Source organism: Stenella coeruleoalba (genome assembly GCF_951394435.1).
Source record: "Stenella coeruleoalba genome assembly, chromosome: 12".
Lineage (NCBI taxonomy): Eukaryota > Metazoa > Chordata > Mammalia > Artiodactyla > Delphinidae > Stenella > Stenella coeruleoalba.
In genome coordinates, this window is record NC_137158.1 from 63736587 (window position 1) to 63754661 (window position 18075).

The 18075-nt window shown below is 40.2% G+C and overlaps 1 protein-coding gene across 2 annotated transcripts in view; it reads right to left on the bottom strand.

Moving 5' to 3' along the window:
- Positions 1-2705: 2705 nt before the first annotated feature.
- MAP3K5 (mitogen-activated protein kinase kinase kinase 5) overlaps positions 2706-18075 on the bottom strand; it is a 213382-nt gene continuing 198012 nt past the window's right edge. For both annotated transcript variants that reach the window (XM_079938911.1, XM_079938910.1), the window contains exons 26-30: positions 11390-11633; positions 6941-7053; positions 5806-5918; positions 4187-4263; positions 2706-3474 (exon numbers count right to left, since the gene is read on the bottom strand). In XM_079938911.1, coding sequence (XP_079795037.1) covers positions 3414-3474; positions 4187-4263; positions 5806-5918; positions 6941-7053; positions 11390-11633 — 608 coding nt within the window. In that variant the 3' untranslated portion in view covers positions 2706-3413. The remainder of the gene's footprint in view (positions 3475-4186; positions 4264-5805; positions 5919-6940; positions 7054-11389; positions 11634-18075) is intronic.

Genomic DNA, 18075 nt, shown 5'->3' on the forward strand with positions numbered 1-18075 from the left:
TTGCCCAGAGCGACTTCTCCAGTCCTGACTAATTTAATAATTCCTTCCTTCCAAGGCCTCCTCAGTGAAGCCTGTTCCACTTGCCCAGGCTCCCAGCAAGCCTGTCCTCTGAACCTGTCCAGGGCCTTCTGAGCTTGCCACTTGTCCAGCCTTTAATACAGACTAGATGTGATTTGTTACTGCAAACCTGTCTCTTCAACCTGATACGAATTACGTGGTGGCAGGGACTTTGTCTTCTCTTTCTCTATAGGTGTCCGTAAAGTCTGGAGCCATCAGTTATTTGATTTGTTGACAGACTGCAGATGTCCCTGATGACACACGTGCCTTACCTGCATTCTGAATTTGATGGGCTTCACGTATCTCTCTCCTGCTGCTACAGCGCCTCACACAGAGTAAGCATTCCAGTGGGTTCGCAGTGATTCCGCACTGTCACACTGTTTCATGTGACGGCTTGGGAATGAATGAAACAAAATATGCAATGACAGAATTGGGAGAGAGAGGTCAAAATGTGGTTAAAAAGAAACATTGGATCTACTTTTCCCAGCAAATTCCAGTTTTGTTTCTCTAATGAGACTGCCGCCAGCACCCATGCATAACTGTTTTGTTACAAACCGTCTTTCTGGGTTCAGCTCTGGACCTTCACTTCTCTGTAAAGCCTTTCTTGACCCCCTCTGGCAGTTAGATGTAACTATAGCACTTACTACATGTACTGTTCTTTTATTGTCTTGATTCCACGTCTGACAGTGAGCTTCAGGGCCAAGAACTGTGTCTTCTTCAGGCACAGGATGCAGTACCCAGTACGTATTTACTAAGTACTTTGGAATGAATAACAAGGTAACACTAGCAGGCGGCATCGCAGTGTTCACTATCTGCTAAGCATTGCACTGTGCACCTCACCTGCATTATTTTATTTAAATCTTACCACAATCCCATGTTATTTCCCCCGTTTCAAATGAGGAAACTGAGACTTGGAGAGGTTAACTAGTTTGCCCAAGGTCACCAGTAAGTGGTCGTTTTGCTCCAGGCCTGCGTACTTAGACTCTTGCTGCGCTAAATGAACAATGAATAGTAACCATCTGACGGCCACCTCAATGGAAAGGGGCTGTCCCTGTATCTCTCCAGGTGGCACTTGGAATTAGGAGGTGGGGCTTGATAGTTTGAAGTTATCTGTAGAGCTTTGTAAAAAGACCTCTGGGCCCTACCCCAAGCCAATAACAACGGTTTCTCTGAGGTGGCAGCATCGATGTAGTTTTTAAAGCATCCAGGTCACGACAGTGTGAAGCTGGGTTGAGACTCTCTGGCCTAGGTGGATGCCAAAGGCCTTTTAATGCAAACCTTTCATGAAGATTGGGCCATAATGGAATTGCCTTCTTTTGTGACTAAGACCCAGCATTCTGGAAAAGAAAAACAAAAACAAGAATTAAAAAAACCTAGTGATGGTAGTCTGGGAATGTATTATGAACCATGTAGGGAGAGTGGAATATTTGCCCATAGATATAGGGTAAGAGGAAGATCCCAAGGGGAGATTACATCATTAAAGAGTCGGCTGAAGATGGGTAGCATGATCCTATATACGGTCTAAAAAAAGCACTTTACCATTACAGGTGGGGATACGAACTGTGGCTTAATAAAGAAGTTACCCTGTGTTTCAATATGAGTGAAATGATATATCATTTAATTTATACCTCACCTCTTTGAGATTTCCCCACAGGACACAGGAGGCAACTATCTGTCCTCAGGATTGGGATGTAAGAAGAAGATGCACCTATGTTGTTGCAAGTATCAAATGAGGACATATCGGTGAGAACTTTTCGCATACTCTAATGCAATATACAAAAATTATATTGTATGCTGATGGGACTTCCCTGGTGGCACAGCAGATAAGACTCTGTGCTCCCAATGCGGGGGGCCTGGGTTCGATCCCTGATCAGGGAACTAGATCCCACACGCATCCCACAACTTAGAGTTCGCATGCCACAACTAAGGAGACTGTGAGCCGCAACTAAGGAGCTGGCAAGCCACAACTAAAGGAGCCCTGGAGCCGCAACTAAGGAGCCCACCTGCCACAACTACAACCTAATGCAACCAAATAAATAAATGAATATTAAAAAAAAATATATATATATATAGTATGCTGATTTTTACATAGAAGTAAAGATGCCTCCTGTTTTATCAAAGACTGTTCTGTATGGATCAAATCACGATACAGCTCTGATATTTCTATCTTGCATAATAAACAGGTTCCTCTGTATTTAAGAAATTTGTTTATGTCATTCATCCACCTAGGAGCTTCAGACTTCATCCTATTCACATGGTCAGGCTTATAAAATATAATATGTATCCAGCTTAAAATAAAAATATTTCCCTCAAATATGAGAACTAAAATTGAGGGAATAGAAAATGCAGTGTTCTCCACTGGGATGCTATTTGCAGCCCCTTTGAGGTACACAGTAGTCATCCATGGTAACTTGGGGCCTCGAGAAAAAGACACTGACTTTCTTTTATTCTGTTTTTCCACGTTCTCTCTTTTACCACTCTGTAGCCCTGAGGAATAACTTGGACGTCAGTTGTTCTTTGACTACTTGAAGGGAAGACAGATTCTATTTAACATTAGAGATGAAGAAATGGTTAGAATTTTGACACAGTAATTATCTAGATTGCCAAAACAAAACACGAATTCTTTAGAATTTATCAAAACAGTACGTCGAGAGTCTTTTTACTTTTTAGAGTAAATATGACACAAGGGGTAGCTTTAGAACAAGCTAACGTTACTAGGATTCAGGCAGGTGCAACTGGTACAGTTCAGTAGTACATAAATGACTCAAACAAATGTACTCTAGACCGGAAACTTAAGTTACAAAATATAGTCAATATTACAATTAATACAGGTAAGTAAAAACCATTGCTCTCAGATTCTGCACACTTAAAAAAAAACCCATAAACTTTATACAATAATCAAAATCACGCATTTCTACTCAAATTATTAGGGCATATTACAAACACACATAAGCCTAAAAAGTTATGGTCACATTTTGGTTTTGTTCCAGTGATGCACAATCACATGAAATGTTCTATCTGTTTCGTGTGAAATAAACATTTGGCTGAAGTGCTATAGCCGCTGAATTAACAATATTTCCATAAAAATGTTCAGACTAAAGTAATCCCAAACATCGCAGTGTTTAGGATTATTTTGAGAGTCCTTACAAAGAGTCCTTATGAATCATAGAAATAGAAGCAGTTAGGAAATTTCAGTGTATTTTGTCTGTTCTGTTTTTTCTAACACGAGTAAACAAATACTGGATTTAAAGTGCAGCTTCTTTCTCCTCTCCCTTCGATTCTCCCTCGCCTAGAAGATCAGGTCTGTATTCGTTTTTAGAATCTCCAAGGAAAGTTGGAAACAAATTGAGCGACAGTCAAGTCTGTTTGTCTCGAAAGTCAGTGATGGCTTTCCACAGTGTACACAGCATCCCTCCCCTGTTTAAAGACAAGAACATGGTGAAGAGATCACTTCATTTGAAACAATGCCCTTGAAATATGAAAGTGACTTCCTAGTCTTCAGTGGCTCTGATCAGAACATGAAGATCCCAAAGTCTTATCACTCATTATGTATTCTTTTTGTATATATTTTCTCCTCATCCCTCCATGCCTTTCCTTTCCACTCCCACAGACTACCAGGGCCCAAAGTGTCATTTTAGACGTTCTGCACTTTTGAAATGTGTCTTTCTAGAGGTGGGTCAGAGTAATCATTATGTATGTGCTTGGCCTGATGGAAAAAACAAATTATTATAAGAAACTATCAGATTATAGCAGGTATTTGGATGGCAAATCAGTACCTCATCCTGCTATTTCTATTAAGCATGATGCAATCACGAACCAAATTGGAGCATTTGTTTAAGGCAGCTTTAGAATATCTGTATGCTCTTCATCTGATGTGTTATCAAGAAAAGTCTTCCAGCTCACTCTGCATTTACTGATATAGACACATTGCTTATTAGAGCTCCCAATAATAGCCTGCTACAACTAACTCAGGTTTCTCAGAGCAGCTGAGAACTGGAGAGCTTCACCCAGGACTGTAGAGCTAGTTAGAGCTAGGTAGCGACCCAGGACGGAAGGGACCCGGGCTTCTTGATCTCAGCCCAGTGCTCTTTCCATCACGATGAAGACTGAACAGAAAGCAAAGTGGTACCTTAGTCTCAGGCATTTTAAATCGTCACGTGTAACGTAGTAGAGAACATCTGCTAGTGAATAATCCTCGGCCAAAAACTGTGGAGAAAGTAAAATATGCACAAAAGTAAGATGTTTTATGTACTTTCAATAAGTAGCAAACCAGCCATAATGTAAACATTGGCAAGAACGAAAAAAAAATCTAAAAGGAAATCCACGAAAGACACGATCTTTTGGAATTATTAGAAAAAAGGTCCCCCTATTACAAAATAATTACAAAGAAATACATCCATATGCCTTCCAGGAGCAAAAAGATTACAAGCAACACAGAATTTCTGATTGGTCTTCTGATGAATAGATAAGACTTGCTTGTAATTACACCTGCTGCTTAGAAGATAATGTTTTTATTCAGGGTTTACTGCTTTGTAGCTTTATTTTTCTCCAGTGGATAAAAAGTGTTGCTTCCACTTAATTTCTTATAAAAGATACTTTCCAATACTTACTACAAAATCAGAGTCCTGAATTTAAGTGAAGCTTTTAATTCTAAATCTTTTAAGAAGGGCAGTGATTTAGTGGATCATCAATTACTACTCCTTAATTTTGACTTGAACCTAAGTTAGAGGGAAAAATATTTTGATGAACTTGATTGGATACATTATTTCCCATAGGTAAGAGAGTCCTTTAAATTTATTTAATTTGTTATGCAGATTTCTAAGGAGACCCTACATTTTTATTTAGTGGTCCAATAAATTATCAAGTCAAGAGAAATACATCTTTATTCTTAGTTGTTTAAAAAATTTAAATATAAAACTGAAATCAATGTAATATTGTACTGAGGCTCTTTCTATAAAATAATAAAAATATAACCTCTTACTATGTATATATGTGTATACATATTATGTAATCTTAAAACATAAAGAAATGCTATTCATGCTGACTACAAAAGCTCCCCACAGGGAGCAGAGATGAATTAGGTTCTTATAGACATAATATAGTTTATATAGAAAGTGTCTGTTTCTGCCATAAGTTCACTAACTAGTCTAGTTTATTAAGTAGCAGTAAACAGCTGCTGCCAGTGGAGTCTAAGAATGTCACAAGAGAATTAAAAAGTTAACACACAAGAGAAAGAATCAGAAACAGAAGAACTTTTTTCTTTCAGTTCTGTCTTGATTTTTCCTACTCTTTTTTTTTTGTCCTACTCTTTATTTTCAACTGAAAAACATAAAAATCCTTAGGAGTTCTGGACCACAGAGCTTTCACCTGCCCTGCACATTCTGCACCTCTACCCCCAAATAGTTTTCCCTTCTCATCTGCCCCCCACCCCAGAACACCCACACAGATAGTGTATTCCTACATATTCCTTTAGACTTCAGCTCACTGGTCATCTCCAAAAACCTTCCCCAGCTTCTCCCTCCCTCTGTCTCGTAACACTTGATAACCTTTCCTTCACAGAATTGACCAGGACATAATTACACTTGTACCTATGGGATTATTTGATGATCATCTGCCTACCCTGGTCTGTGAGGGCAGGGTTGGGTCTGCATTTCTCACCAGTGTACCCCCTGTGCCTAGCACATAGTAGGCACTCAACACTATGAAACAAAGTGAAAGAATGCTTGTCCCACAGAATGTTTTCTTTACCCGACTTATAGTGTCTTCATCGGCTCCATTTTCTCTCAGCCATTCAGTAAGTTCGGAATCTTCAGTATTTGCGCCAGGAGAATTCAGGTGACACGCAGGCAACCCAGGAATATCTAGAACAGCATTGGGAGGAGGGAAGGACGTTCTTAGCTTCAGCTAACAGAGGTCATCTGAGACCCTCCTGGTCAACATTTATTGATACTTTAAAAGATTTTTGTCTATCAGAGTATAATTAATAGAAACCATTGAGATTGGTAGTCTACATGATCATATAAATAAAACTCTTTAACACTGCTTACTATACCAGTAAATGGAGAGTCAGTGACAATAATGAATGATACTCCCACCTTATAGTTTCATATCAATTTTATAGCTTCGTAGAATAAAATGGTACACCAGAATTGTACTGTGTGTTTTTCATGCAACAAAGATGAGCATGATTAGCAGAGCGCCATATAATTATAATAATCTCTTTTTCCACTATTTGCAATAATATGGAAGGACCATATATCTGAAGAAAAAAAATATGAACTTTATTTTCCTCTAAACAGGCTAAATAAGATTGTCTAAAGATTATCTTTCATACCCAATTTCTCACAGAATAGATTTCGTCAAAGTTCCATCTGACTTTTTTAAAAAATTGAGATAAAATTGACATATAACATTGTATTAGTTTAAGGTGTATCCAACTTATGACTTTTTATTACTGTATCTTGATCCTGTTTAAGCCTTGTCAAGTTATAAGGGGGGTGGGAACACTAGAAAACACAGAATACAAATGCAAAATGACAAAAAATATTATTTTATTCTAGTAATTTCATTGTGAAATCTTAAAAAGAAATAAGGACCAAAAAATGGGGAGCCCTACTTACTTCAATAATACATAATCTCAGGAAACAGTGATTATGAATCATCTTATTTTTACTGCACTTATAAGAAATGATAGCTTGCTACAATTAAGAACTGGATTTTTTTTAAGGCAACTTTTGCTTGTAGTTGTGGTACAAGTGACAGATGCTGATTAAGCCATGACATAAAGCTACCTGTTGGCTTCCTAGCTTTTTTTTTTTTGGCTTCCTAGCTTTTTGTGGCAGCCTGATTGAACAGTATTACTTTAAAATTTTCAGCTATTCACCTATTGGTTGGGACTTAAGCTTCAGGTGCTTAATTTCTTGGTCTTTTTCTTCAATAGCTTGATGAAGAAGTGCTTGTAATTCTTTCTCTTTCTGAACCAATTCTTCCAGTAATCTGCGGAAGGAAATCATATTGGTTGACAGGATAATAAAGCTAGAGCAGTCATAGAGTGATCTCCTAGGCAAGGGCTTCTCAAGCTGTCATGAACACAGGCACCCCTGGGATTGTATTAAAACGCAGATTCTGATCCAGTAGCCTGGGGCTGGGGAGCGTTAGGGGGAGGGACCTCTGAGCTTCTGCATTTCTAATGAGCTCCCAGCTGATACTCATGTTGCTGGTCCACAGACCCCCAGGTTGAGCAGCGAAGCTCTAGAAGGCGTGTTTCCAGACAAGAATTTAAAACTTCCACCCCCAGTTGTCTGCCAAAATCTTCAGAGCTGTTGTTCTGTTTCTTTTTATGACCGTAAATGGCAAAAAAGTTTATATATGATATTAACAGACCTATATTTTACATGTATGGCCCCTCATCAAAAACAGTGTGTCAATATGGGTAATACAACAGGCAATGCAAAGCAGAAAGGTAGTCACTTTTTTTAAACTATGAAAATCTGAGAAGTAACTATAGGTGAAGTCACCTATAGTACCTGGCATATAATAAATCCTCAATCAATGTTAATGGTGGTTGCTTGCGTTGTTGTGGTTGTTACTGTTATTTCTCTCCTTCTAAGGGGAGCAGTGAAGTGGGTGAAATGATAGCTGTGTTCCTGGTACATTCAGTTTCCAGTTGGCATCTGATGCATTCTCCAAAGAAACAAGGAGAAATATTATTACACATAGTTCTTACGCATGAAAGGTTCACTATACAACTGAGAGCCAAGTGGTAACCCACTCACCATTCTCAACACAGTTTTCTGGGAAAACATTCCAGGTTGTGAAGAGAGATGTTCTGATTTTTTAGAAAACCATCTTCAAGTAACTTGGATTCAGAATTATAACAATTTAAGATACATAATTATTTATAAGATCATCAAGGTACATTGTTGCATGCCCTATAGCTCTTAGCAAGCTGTATTTATTTTACTTTCTGAGTAGTGACAGATTTAACTCAGGGCCAGATTCCATTCCAAAAGTTTGTTTCTGCTTCAGCTGACATGGTCTGAAGACAGCCCAGCCCCGACAGAAGGCAGCCCTGGGCCTTGTATCCTGGTTCAGCCACCCACTTCCTGTGTTAACCTTGACAAATGACTTAATGCCTCTGGGCTTCAGTTTTCTCATTTGTCAAAAGGAAAAGTAGAACTTCCTGAAAGGATTGCTGTGAGCACTAAATGAGACAGTATAGGTAAAGTGCCAAGCACAGTGCCTGGCCTTTAAGAAGGGCTGTTTTGTTCCCTGCTGCCGCCTCAGGCCCCGGAAAAGAGGCCATCCAAGGCTTAATAGGGTTTTTTTCCCTGACCCCCAGGCTCCACCCCTTTTCCACACAACAGAGACACGTGAGGCCATTAGGTGCGAGAAAGGGTCACAGTAGAGTAGGTAGCAGAGGTGAGACAAAAGGAAAACACAATGAGAGGCAGACAGAAAGTGGTTCCAGGAAGACAGCGTGTTTAAAGACAATTGCACAACTGCAGAGTAAACAGTGTACAATTAGGTGGATTAAGCAGTAGGAACTGAAAGCAAGAGGGAAGCAGAGGATTAAGGGAGACTTTTATCTACTCTAATACGAATGATATTCAAAGAAATGGATAGCAAGCTCATTATGAATTTTTTTAAGTTGGCAACTTTTTGGTCTGGTATATATTTTTGTCTTTCTTGCTAATTTACGTGTATGGAATAGTGACAGCATATTCTTATGTTTTTCTCAAAGAACACAAGTGAAATTTTCTAGAATTTAACCCATGTTTACCTAGACTATATATTTCCTTTTTATCTTAAAAGCCAGAACGTAACATTGGAAGCAAAGCACTGACAGGCCACCTCATTTGTCCCACATCCAGCTCTCAAAATTATTTATTTTAAAGGCATATCCATCCAGTCCATCAGTTTTATTTTTACTTTGTCTTCAGTTAGTAGGGAAATCCTTTGAAACCAAGGCAAATGACTGCCTCTCTGTTCCAGAGACGTTTGCCAAGGATCAGCCATGAGATCAATTTTTTAACTCAGATGGGTGTGGGTGGGAAGCTGGGTTGACGGGTAATTCCAGAATTGCAGGAAAGGGAAATGAGTTCGATTTTAACTACCTCTGCAGTATTGTCCCGACTCCTTGTGTGAAGCAAATTATTGTCAGAACGTTTTCTGTAAGCATATACTTTAAGTAAAGCATACATTCTAAAGCTATTTTGTTATTTTCTGCCATTTAGTATTATCGATGATCCATTCATCAAGAGCTGGATAAACTTGATGTATCTTTATCAGTGATTATCCTAAATATAAGCTTAAGATTTCTAGCCCGAGGGTTTACAAGCTTTCCTAAAATCACACTAACATTTCCTCAATTTATTTTGCAATATACGTACATCTATATATGTATAGCAAGGAATATTCCACTGAAAGCTACAAGGACCAATATAGACATGACCAGCCCTTGATCAGCACTTGGACAGAAGCAGCTGCCCTTTCTTTAAATCCTAAGTGAAGTGAATGTTGTACCTGGTCTCACTTTTCTGGGGGTGATGGAGCTGTGGGAGATCCTACTAGAAAAAGAAAAAAGGAGGCCAACAACCATATAGATTTCACAGATACATGTGTAAATACACAGAGAAAAAACAAATGAGTGGGCCCTTGTAAGAACTGTTAACAACATACTAATGTAGTAAAGAAATGTGGTCAGTCTTGCGGGCAGACGTGGGAAGCAGGCCCTCAGCTAGCTTAAGACCCTCAGAAAAGAGATGTGAAGACCTGAAGAAAGCAGCCGGAGAAAGGCAGCCCTCAGGGACTACAGATGGATCGAGCATGGTGGACAGATGGCGGGGACGGGGTGTAAGTCAGGGTAACGCAAATGGACTGAGGAGAGAAGGAAAAGACTGCACTCAGGAGAGACACGTTCTAGTGACATAAGCCAGGATACGTAGACGGAAGGTTCAGGGGCCAGAGGAGCAAATGCACCAGCTCACTGGTAAATAAAGTAGCTCTACTGTCTGGACGGCATGGGCAGGGCAGGGTTGGGTGGCTGGACCCAAACAGTTACGAGTGCACTTTCCTCCTCCGAGGATCAGAGAAGGGTATGAAAAAGCAACTCCAGGACTGAGCGACAGACAGTAAACTGAAGAGAAGAGACTGAAGTCGACGGCTACTATAATGGATGGAGCATCCTAATGGGACTATTACTTGAGAAGAGCAGGAAGATTTCGATGAAGTCTTAGAAAAGGCTCCCGTTCTTTTCCACTAAGCAACAGAGATGCGAAGTAAAGAGCTGGGTTTCAGAGAACAAGACTGGGATAAGGAAGTCAGAAAGCCACTTTCCCTTTATTCAGAAAGATTTGTGTATGTAAATCATAGAAGATATGTATAGATTCACTTAATCATGCAACTAAAATTCATGTTTCTAAATACAGGATGAGGTTTGCACTACTCATACAAGCTTGGTATTCAAGCTTATCAAAAACCTGAACTTATGACTAAAAATAAAATGGTTTTATCTCCCCAGTGAACAACTTGGATTTTCAACTAAGGTTGCTAAATATTTGAACCACATTTATTGATTCACTCCAAAAAAAATAGTTTTCCCTGTCAAAACCCAAAGTCATAAAGTCAGTTGCCCACATGTCAACTGTAACCAGCACAGGAAGCTATAAATCATAAAGATTCAGACCTTGAACTGTGCCAACATCTGTGAAGGACAGGAAATATTTACTGTTCATTTAATAACCTGATCATGTGGGTTCTGTGTTATCAAATTCTCAAAGAAAAATTAAACTCCAGATATGACACAGCATATTAAAAATAAAGCAGAATCACAAATGTGGTCAACAGATCATCCTTTCAAAGTTTTAAAATGAAAAGCTTTTGAACCATTCATTTTATCTCCTCCAGAACAGAGCTCTTCCTCTCCTGAAAGAACCTGATATTCCAAATCACAGGCTCTCAAGAACAAAAACTCTCTGCCTGTCTCTCAGCTATCTGTTGGATGGTACACGCTGCTCTGAGTCTGCATCCCAGAGAGTCTATGAGGTTACAACTAAGTTACTCTGAAAATCTCAGTGCACTTGGAGATAAAGCAGTGATCAAAGAAGAGCTGCTGAAGGACTGAACTGGTAGAAGCAGAAAACGTATTTGACTAAAGAGACCAATAAATCTCTCATTTTAATGAATAAAGCATTAAATCAAGTTTATATGAATGGGATAAAGGAATAATATTTTGTATATTCTGCAGACCAATCTTTAAAGTAGACCCCAAACACAGGCACTTATATAAAAGTAAGAAAAAAGAACCCACCCATGTCAGAATAGGACTTACCTATTTGTTTCTATTTTCATCCTTCCAAGCTGTACATTCAGCGATCGGTGAGCACTCTGGGAGTCGTGGGATACAGTAGAACTGAGTGTGCTCACCCCTGAGGTGGCCACAGCATCTTCAAGGACCACATGAGGTCTTCGGACAGTTTGATTTGAAGGCTGTTCTTCATGGTCATCTTCTGCATCCAAGTCTTCTTGATCGGCGGTATCACTCTCAGATGCAAGGCTAAAATGTGGCCTCAGTTCTGTTAAGCATATGATCAACAACACTGTTAATGAAATAAGAATGATTGCCTTAATTTCTTAAGACATGAATGTCATCTCCCCTGCTATCAGTAAGAGATGTATTCCCAACTGCTTTTCCAAAAGTGATGATGGATTTCTGCACATTACTTCAGATTTGTTTTTCCAGTGAATTTGCAAAATTCACAAGATGTATAAACTCAGAATGATCTAACTCAAACAGAAGAGAAACTTCCACACTGCGCATAAGCTACGTGGGAAATATGTTAAAATCAGAAAGCAATTATATAAAAACCTGTTAAGAATATAAAAATTTGTTTACACAATTAAAATTCATATTTTCAATTATATAATATCTGGCAACTATTAACTCACTTAGAAATGAGGAAATTGAGATATAGAGAGAGTGTATAAACAAAAGTAAGAACACAGAATGCTTTTTGCTTGTAACATTCAAAATGTAAGGGGGGGGTGTGTACTGAAAATGCCACACAATGCTTATATTCATTCTAGAAGACGATCTGCTTTTGACTATTGGGTTAATTTTTGGTGTGTGTCCTACCCTAACCTGTTGACTAACCATTGAAATCTAAAGTGTAAAAGTTACAAGTCTCCAGCTTAAAAACACTGTATGACACGAGTTCATCTGCATGTCACTTCAGAACTGGGGTGATACCTTCCCATGGGAAAAACTATTAAATTGTGATTAGGGTCTCAAAATGGCCCCCCAAAGGGAATTACATTCATAATTTAAGTGAAATCAGGGTAGCAGAAATACTGGGTCTTGGTTCCATATGCTATGACACATGGAACTTTTTTTTTTTTGAATGAAAGATTCTTTAAATTCTATAGTCTTTTACAACTTTCAAAAGTTTCACACACATGATTTTATATAATCCCATAATAACCCTTATTTTCCCTCTACCCTCGCATTGCCCCTCCCCCCTTCCCTCTCCCCACTGGTAAACACTTGTTTGTTCTCTGTATCGGTGAGTCTGCTTCTTTTTTGTTTTATTCACTAGTTTGTTGTCTTTTTTAGATTCCACATATAAGTGATAATAATATTTGTGGAAAGTTTGTCTTTCTCTGTCTGACTTATTTCACTTAGCATAATGCCCTCCAAGTCCATCCATGTTGCTGCAAAGGGCAAATTTTCATTCTTTTGTATGGCTGAGTAGTATTACACACACACACACACACACACACACACACACACACACACACACATACATCTTCTTTAGCCATTCATCTGTTGACACCTTGGCAGTTGTAAATAATGCTGCTATGAACATTGGGATACGTGTATCTTTTCAAATTACTACTTTTGTTTCTTTTGGATATATCCCCAGGAGTGGAATTACTGGGTCATATGGTAGGTCTGTTTTTAGTTTTTTGAGAAACCTCCATACTGTTCTCCACAGTGGCTGCACCCATTTACATTCCCACCAACAGTGTAGGAGGGTTCCCTTTTCTCCACCTCCTCGCCAACATTTGTTATTTGTGTTCTTTTTTAAATTTTTTAAAATTTATTTATTTTTGGCTGTGTTGGGTCTTCGTTTCTGTGCGTGGGCTTTCTCTAGTTGCGGCGAGCGGGGGCCGCTCTTCATCGCGGTGCATGGACCTCTCACTGTCATGGCCTCTCTTGTTGCGGAGCAGAAGCTCCAGACGCGCAGGCTCAGTAGTTGTGGCTCACAGGCCTAGCTGCTCCGCGGCATGTGGGATCTTCCCAGACCAGGGCTCGAACCCGCGTCCCCTGCATTGGCAGGCAGATTCTCAACCACTGCGTCACCAGGGAAGCTCATGGTAGTTCTATTTTTAATTTCTTGAGGAGCCACTATACTGTTTTCCATAGTGGCTGCAGCATTTTACAGCCTCACCAATAGTGCACAAAGGTTCTAATTTCTCCACATCCTCACACTTTATCTCTTAAGGTTAACCAAGCTCCACCTCTACACTGCTTTTTTTTTTTTGCATTATCTCCTTTCTCCTTCCAAAATTCTATTTCCTAGATCATCTATAGTAGGTGTGACTCAAAATCAGGTGTTTAAGTTTTGTAAGCCTGGCACCTGGTATAGGGGCTAAGACATATTAGTCTCTCAAAAAATGTTGGCAGAATGGAAGTTATCCTACTAGGATTATTTGCATTTATAAGGGAACAAAACAGTGAAAAAAATCTTACTTTAGGGCTTCCCTGGTGGCGCAGTGGTTGAGAGTCCGCCTGCCGATGCAGGGGACACGGGTTCGTGCCCCGGTACGGGAAGATACCACACGCCGTGGAGCGGCTGGGCCCTTGAGCCATGGCCGCTGAGCCTGCGCGTCTGGAGCCTGTGCTCCGCAACGGGAGAGGCCACACAGTGAGAGGCCCATGTACTGGAAAAAAAAAAAAAAAAAAAAAAAAAAAATCTTACTTTAAAAATAATTTAAGAGAGTTCAATTCTATATTAAATTAGAGCAAGAGTAGGCCTTTTAAATTTTCTAAATTTTTTCTCATGGTCTCTAAACTGAAATTTTAAAAACAATTTATAAGTTTTATTGTCCTGCTGAATATAATCTCACTTTGGGGGAAGGAAAATTTCTGATATTTATTATTACATTTAAATGTTCCCTTACATTCCCCTAACTCTGTACACTTTAAATTATCATATATTATCATTTTACTTATGTGCAAGTGACTAAAAAATTTTCTCAGTAATTAGAAAAAGGTAGAAAATTGTAGGGACTTTTCTTGTGGTGCAGTGGTTAAGAATCCGCCTGCCAATGCAAGGGACACGGGTTCAATTCCTGGTCTGGGAAGATCCCACATGCCACAGGCAACTAAGCCTGTGTGCCACAACTACTGAGCCTGGGCTCTAGAGTCTGCAAGCCACAACTACTGAGCCCATGTGCCACAAGTACTGAAGCCTGCGTGCCTAGAGCCCGTGCTCTGCACCAAGAGAAGCCACCGCAATGAGAAGCCCACACACCACAATGAAGAGTAGTCCCTGCCCCCCACAACAAGAGAAAGCACGCGCACAGCAACGAAGACCCAATGTAGCCAAATAAATAAATAAATAAATTTATTTTTAAAAAAATTGTAAGTGAATGCAATATTTTGTTATTTTGGTCTTTCAATGGTGGCTCCCTGAGGACACATCATCGAATAGACATTGTAAAACATGCAAATGAGACAGAGCGTCTGGTCTTTGTCCTCAAAGAGATAAGAACCTAAAGGAGAACTAGGGCAAATATACAGAAGAGTCATAAAAGCATGTACAAAGATAACATGTGTCAGCCAAGTGTCAGGAGAAAGGCAGGGACCCAGGGGACCCTGGAATGAGTGGATGGCATTTAAGCCCATGTGTGGGAAATTAGAGCGGGTGCATGTTTCCAAAACAGCAAGACAGGATCAAACAACGATATTATTCCCACCTCCCTACCCTCCCACTCCACCCCAACTAGTTAATTCCCCAGAGGAAAATAACTAGACCAAGCTTCTTCTTTTTTTTTCTTTTTGCGTTACGCAGGCCTCTCACTGTTGTGGCCTCTCCCGTTGTGGAGCACAGGCTCCGGACGCGCAGGCTCAGCGGCCATGGCTCACGGGCCCAGCCGTTCTGCGCCATGTGGGATCTTCCCGGACCGGGGCAGGAACCCGTGTCCCCTGCATCGGCAGGCGGACTCTCAACCACTGCGCCACCAGGGAAGCCCTAGACCAAGCTTCTTTAACACAAGGTATTTCTGATGCCTATTAGGATCACAATACTTGTCAGAATGACGTATGATCCCTGCATCAAGCACTGCATATAGTTTACAATGCTGGTCATTTTACATTAATGTCTACATGGGGCACATGACTGATTCAGCTTCACAACTGGTAGTAATAGCAAGTGCTCTAGCAGTTTAAACAATTAGAGTTTCTATGAGAAGTGTGCCTTCACTGTCGATTCTCTCTACCTTAGCACTGCCAACACGATCTCACGCTCAGCATTTCTCCATCTGGTCACCCACAGCCAGACTGACCAGATGTTACTTGAGGAGTAACAACAGATACTTAACGTTGCCAGTAATCCACAGGCTGATCCTTGATGACAAGTGGGAAAACAGCCCGAGAAAAAAAAACTTTTAAGGGGCTTGCACTGTACTCTCTGTTCTGTGAGCTCGTTTTCAGAAGAAAGAAGATTGAACACTTTATTTTTTACTTTTCATTGTGAAATAGTTTTAGGATAACAGAAAAGTTGCAAACACAGTACAGAGAGTTCCTGTATATCCTTTAGCAGCTTGCCCTAAACTTAACATCTTACGCAACTTTGGCACTATTAACAAAACCAGGAAGTTAACTTGGATACAATAGTATTAACTAATCTATAGACATTATTTGAATTGCACTGGTTTTCCCAAGAATGTTCTTTTTCTGATCGGGGATCCCACAATGCATTAGTTGTCATGTTTCTTAGTCTCTGCCAATCTGTGACAGTACCCTAGCATTTTTTTCTTTTTAATAAATTTATTTATTTATTTTTGGCTGCATTGGGTCTTCGTTGCTGTGTGCGGGCTTTCTCTAGTTTCGGCGAGCGGGGCTACTCTTCATCGTGGTGCGTGGGCTTCTCAGTGCAGTGGCTTCTCCTGCTGCAGAGCACGGGCTCTAGGTGCACAGGCTTCAGTAGTTGTGGTACGTGGGCTCAGTAGTTGTGGCACGGGGGCTCCAGAGCCCAGGCTCAGTAGTTGTGGCGCATGGGCTTAGTTGCCCCACGGCATGTAGGATCTTCCCGGACCAGGGCTCGAACCCGTGTCCCCTGCATCAGCAGGCGGATTCTTAATCACTGGGCCACCAGGGAAGTCCTAACCCTAGTATTTCTTTATCCCCCATGACCTCCTTAGTTTTGAGGAGTACTGGTCAGTTTTTTTGGTACTGTGTCTCATTTTTATTCACTTATGTCTTGTCATGATGAGGTTGCGGCTCTGCACTTTTGACAAGAATACCACAAAGGTGATGTTGTGCCCTTCTCAGTGCATCATATCAAGAGGTACATAATGCTGATGTGTCTAATTACGAGTGATGCTTACCTTGATCTTTTGATAAAGGGGGTTGTCACTGTTTTCGCTATGTAATTAGTAGATATCTTGTGGGGAGATTCCCCAAGACCATTCAAATATCCTGTTTCTCAGCACACTTTTATCTACTGATCTTGACAGCCATTGATTGTTCTTGCTTGCAATAATTATTACTGTGATGTTTGCCTAACGGTGATTTTCTATTTCCCTCATTCCTTCTACATTTATTAATTGGAATTCTACTAAAAAAAAAGAGCTGGTGGGCTTCCTGGGTGGCGCAGTGGTTGAGGGTCCGCCTGCCGATGCAGGGGACACGGGTTCGTGCCCCGGTCCGGGAAGATCCCACATGCCGCAGAGCAGCTGGGCCCGTGAGCCATGGCCGCTGAGCCTGCGCGTCCGGAGCCTGTGCTCCACAGCGGGAGAGGCCACAACAGTGAGAGGCCCGCGTACCGCAAAAAAAAAGAAGAGCTGGCCCTTCTCCTCCATATAGTTATTTATTTAATTACTTATATCAGTATGGACTCATGGATGTTTAATTTATTCTATGGACTATAATCCAATACTATTATTCTTTTATTTTAATTTGTTCTGGCTTAGGCTTTGGGGAACTCCCTCACGCTGTCTCCAGTGTCCTTTGAATAAGCGTCCATCCCTTGGGGGCACTTCATTACTTTCTGCCATCACAGTATGTTCCAAGTTCATCTTGTATTTCCCCTGCCCTAGGCCTGGAAATCAACCATTTCTCCAAGGAGCTCTGATTCCTTTTATTAGAGAATGGTGTTTAGAAACCAAGATCTGGGTTCTGTCAACAAACACATCTAGGAAAATGTATGTATTGATGATGGTATACTTTTGAATTTGTTGATTTCTTTAGCATGTCTTTTAAAATTTGGTAAGTAAATTGTAGTATTTTGTCATCTAAAAGGAATTTTTATCAGGGGACTATAAAGAGAGACATTTTTAGTGTTTCTTTGAATCTTAATTGTATAACAAAATCTTTAGGGACATTTGGAAATTTGATGGAATTGTCAAATGCTTGAAATCAATTCCTCTTCTTCATATATTTCATCATTTATATGTTGGTGTACAGTGTACATTGTCTTCCCCTATCCCGAGAGGAATATAAAAAAATACTTTCTTAAGGTAATTCTCTAAAATTTCCACTTTTTATTTTATTTTAAAAATTATTACTATTATTTTGGCTGCACCACACGGCTTGCAGGATCTTAGTTCCCCGACCAGGGATTGAACCCGTGCCCACTGCCGTGGAAGTGTGGAGTCCTAACCACTGGACTGCCAGGCAATTCCTTTTTTTTCTTTGGTCCACTTTTTAAAATGCTTCCAAACAGTCATTTCAGTTGTCATCAGAGACCCCTAGTGGCCTCAAAGAAGCCAATTCAGTGGAAGGACAAATAA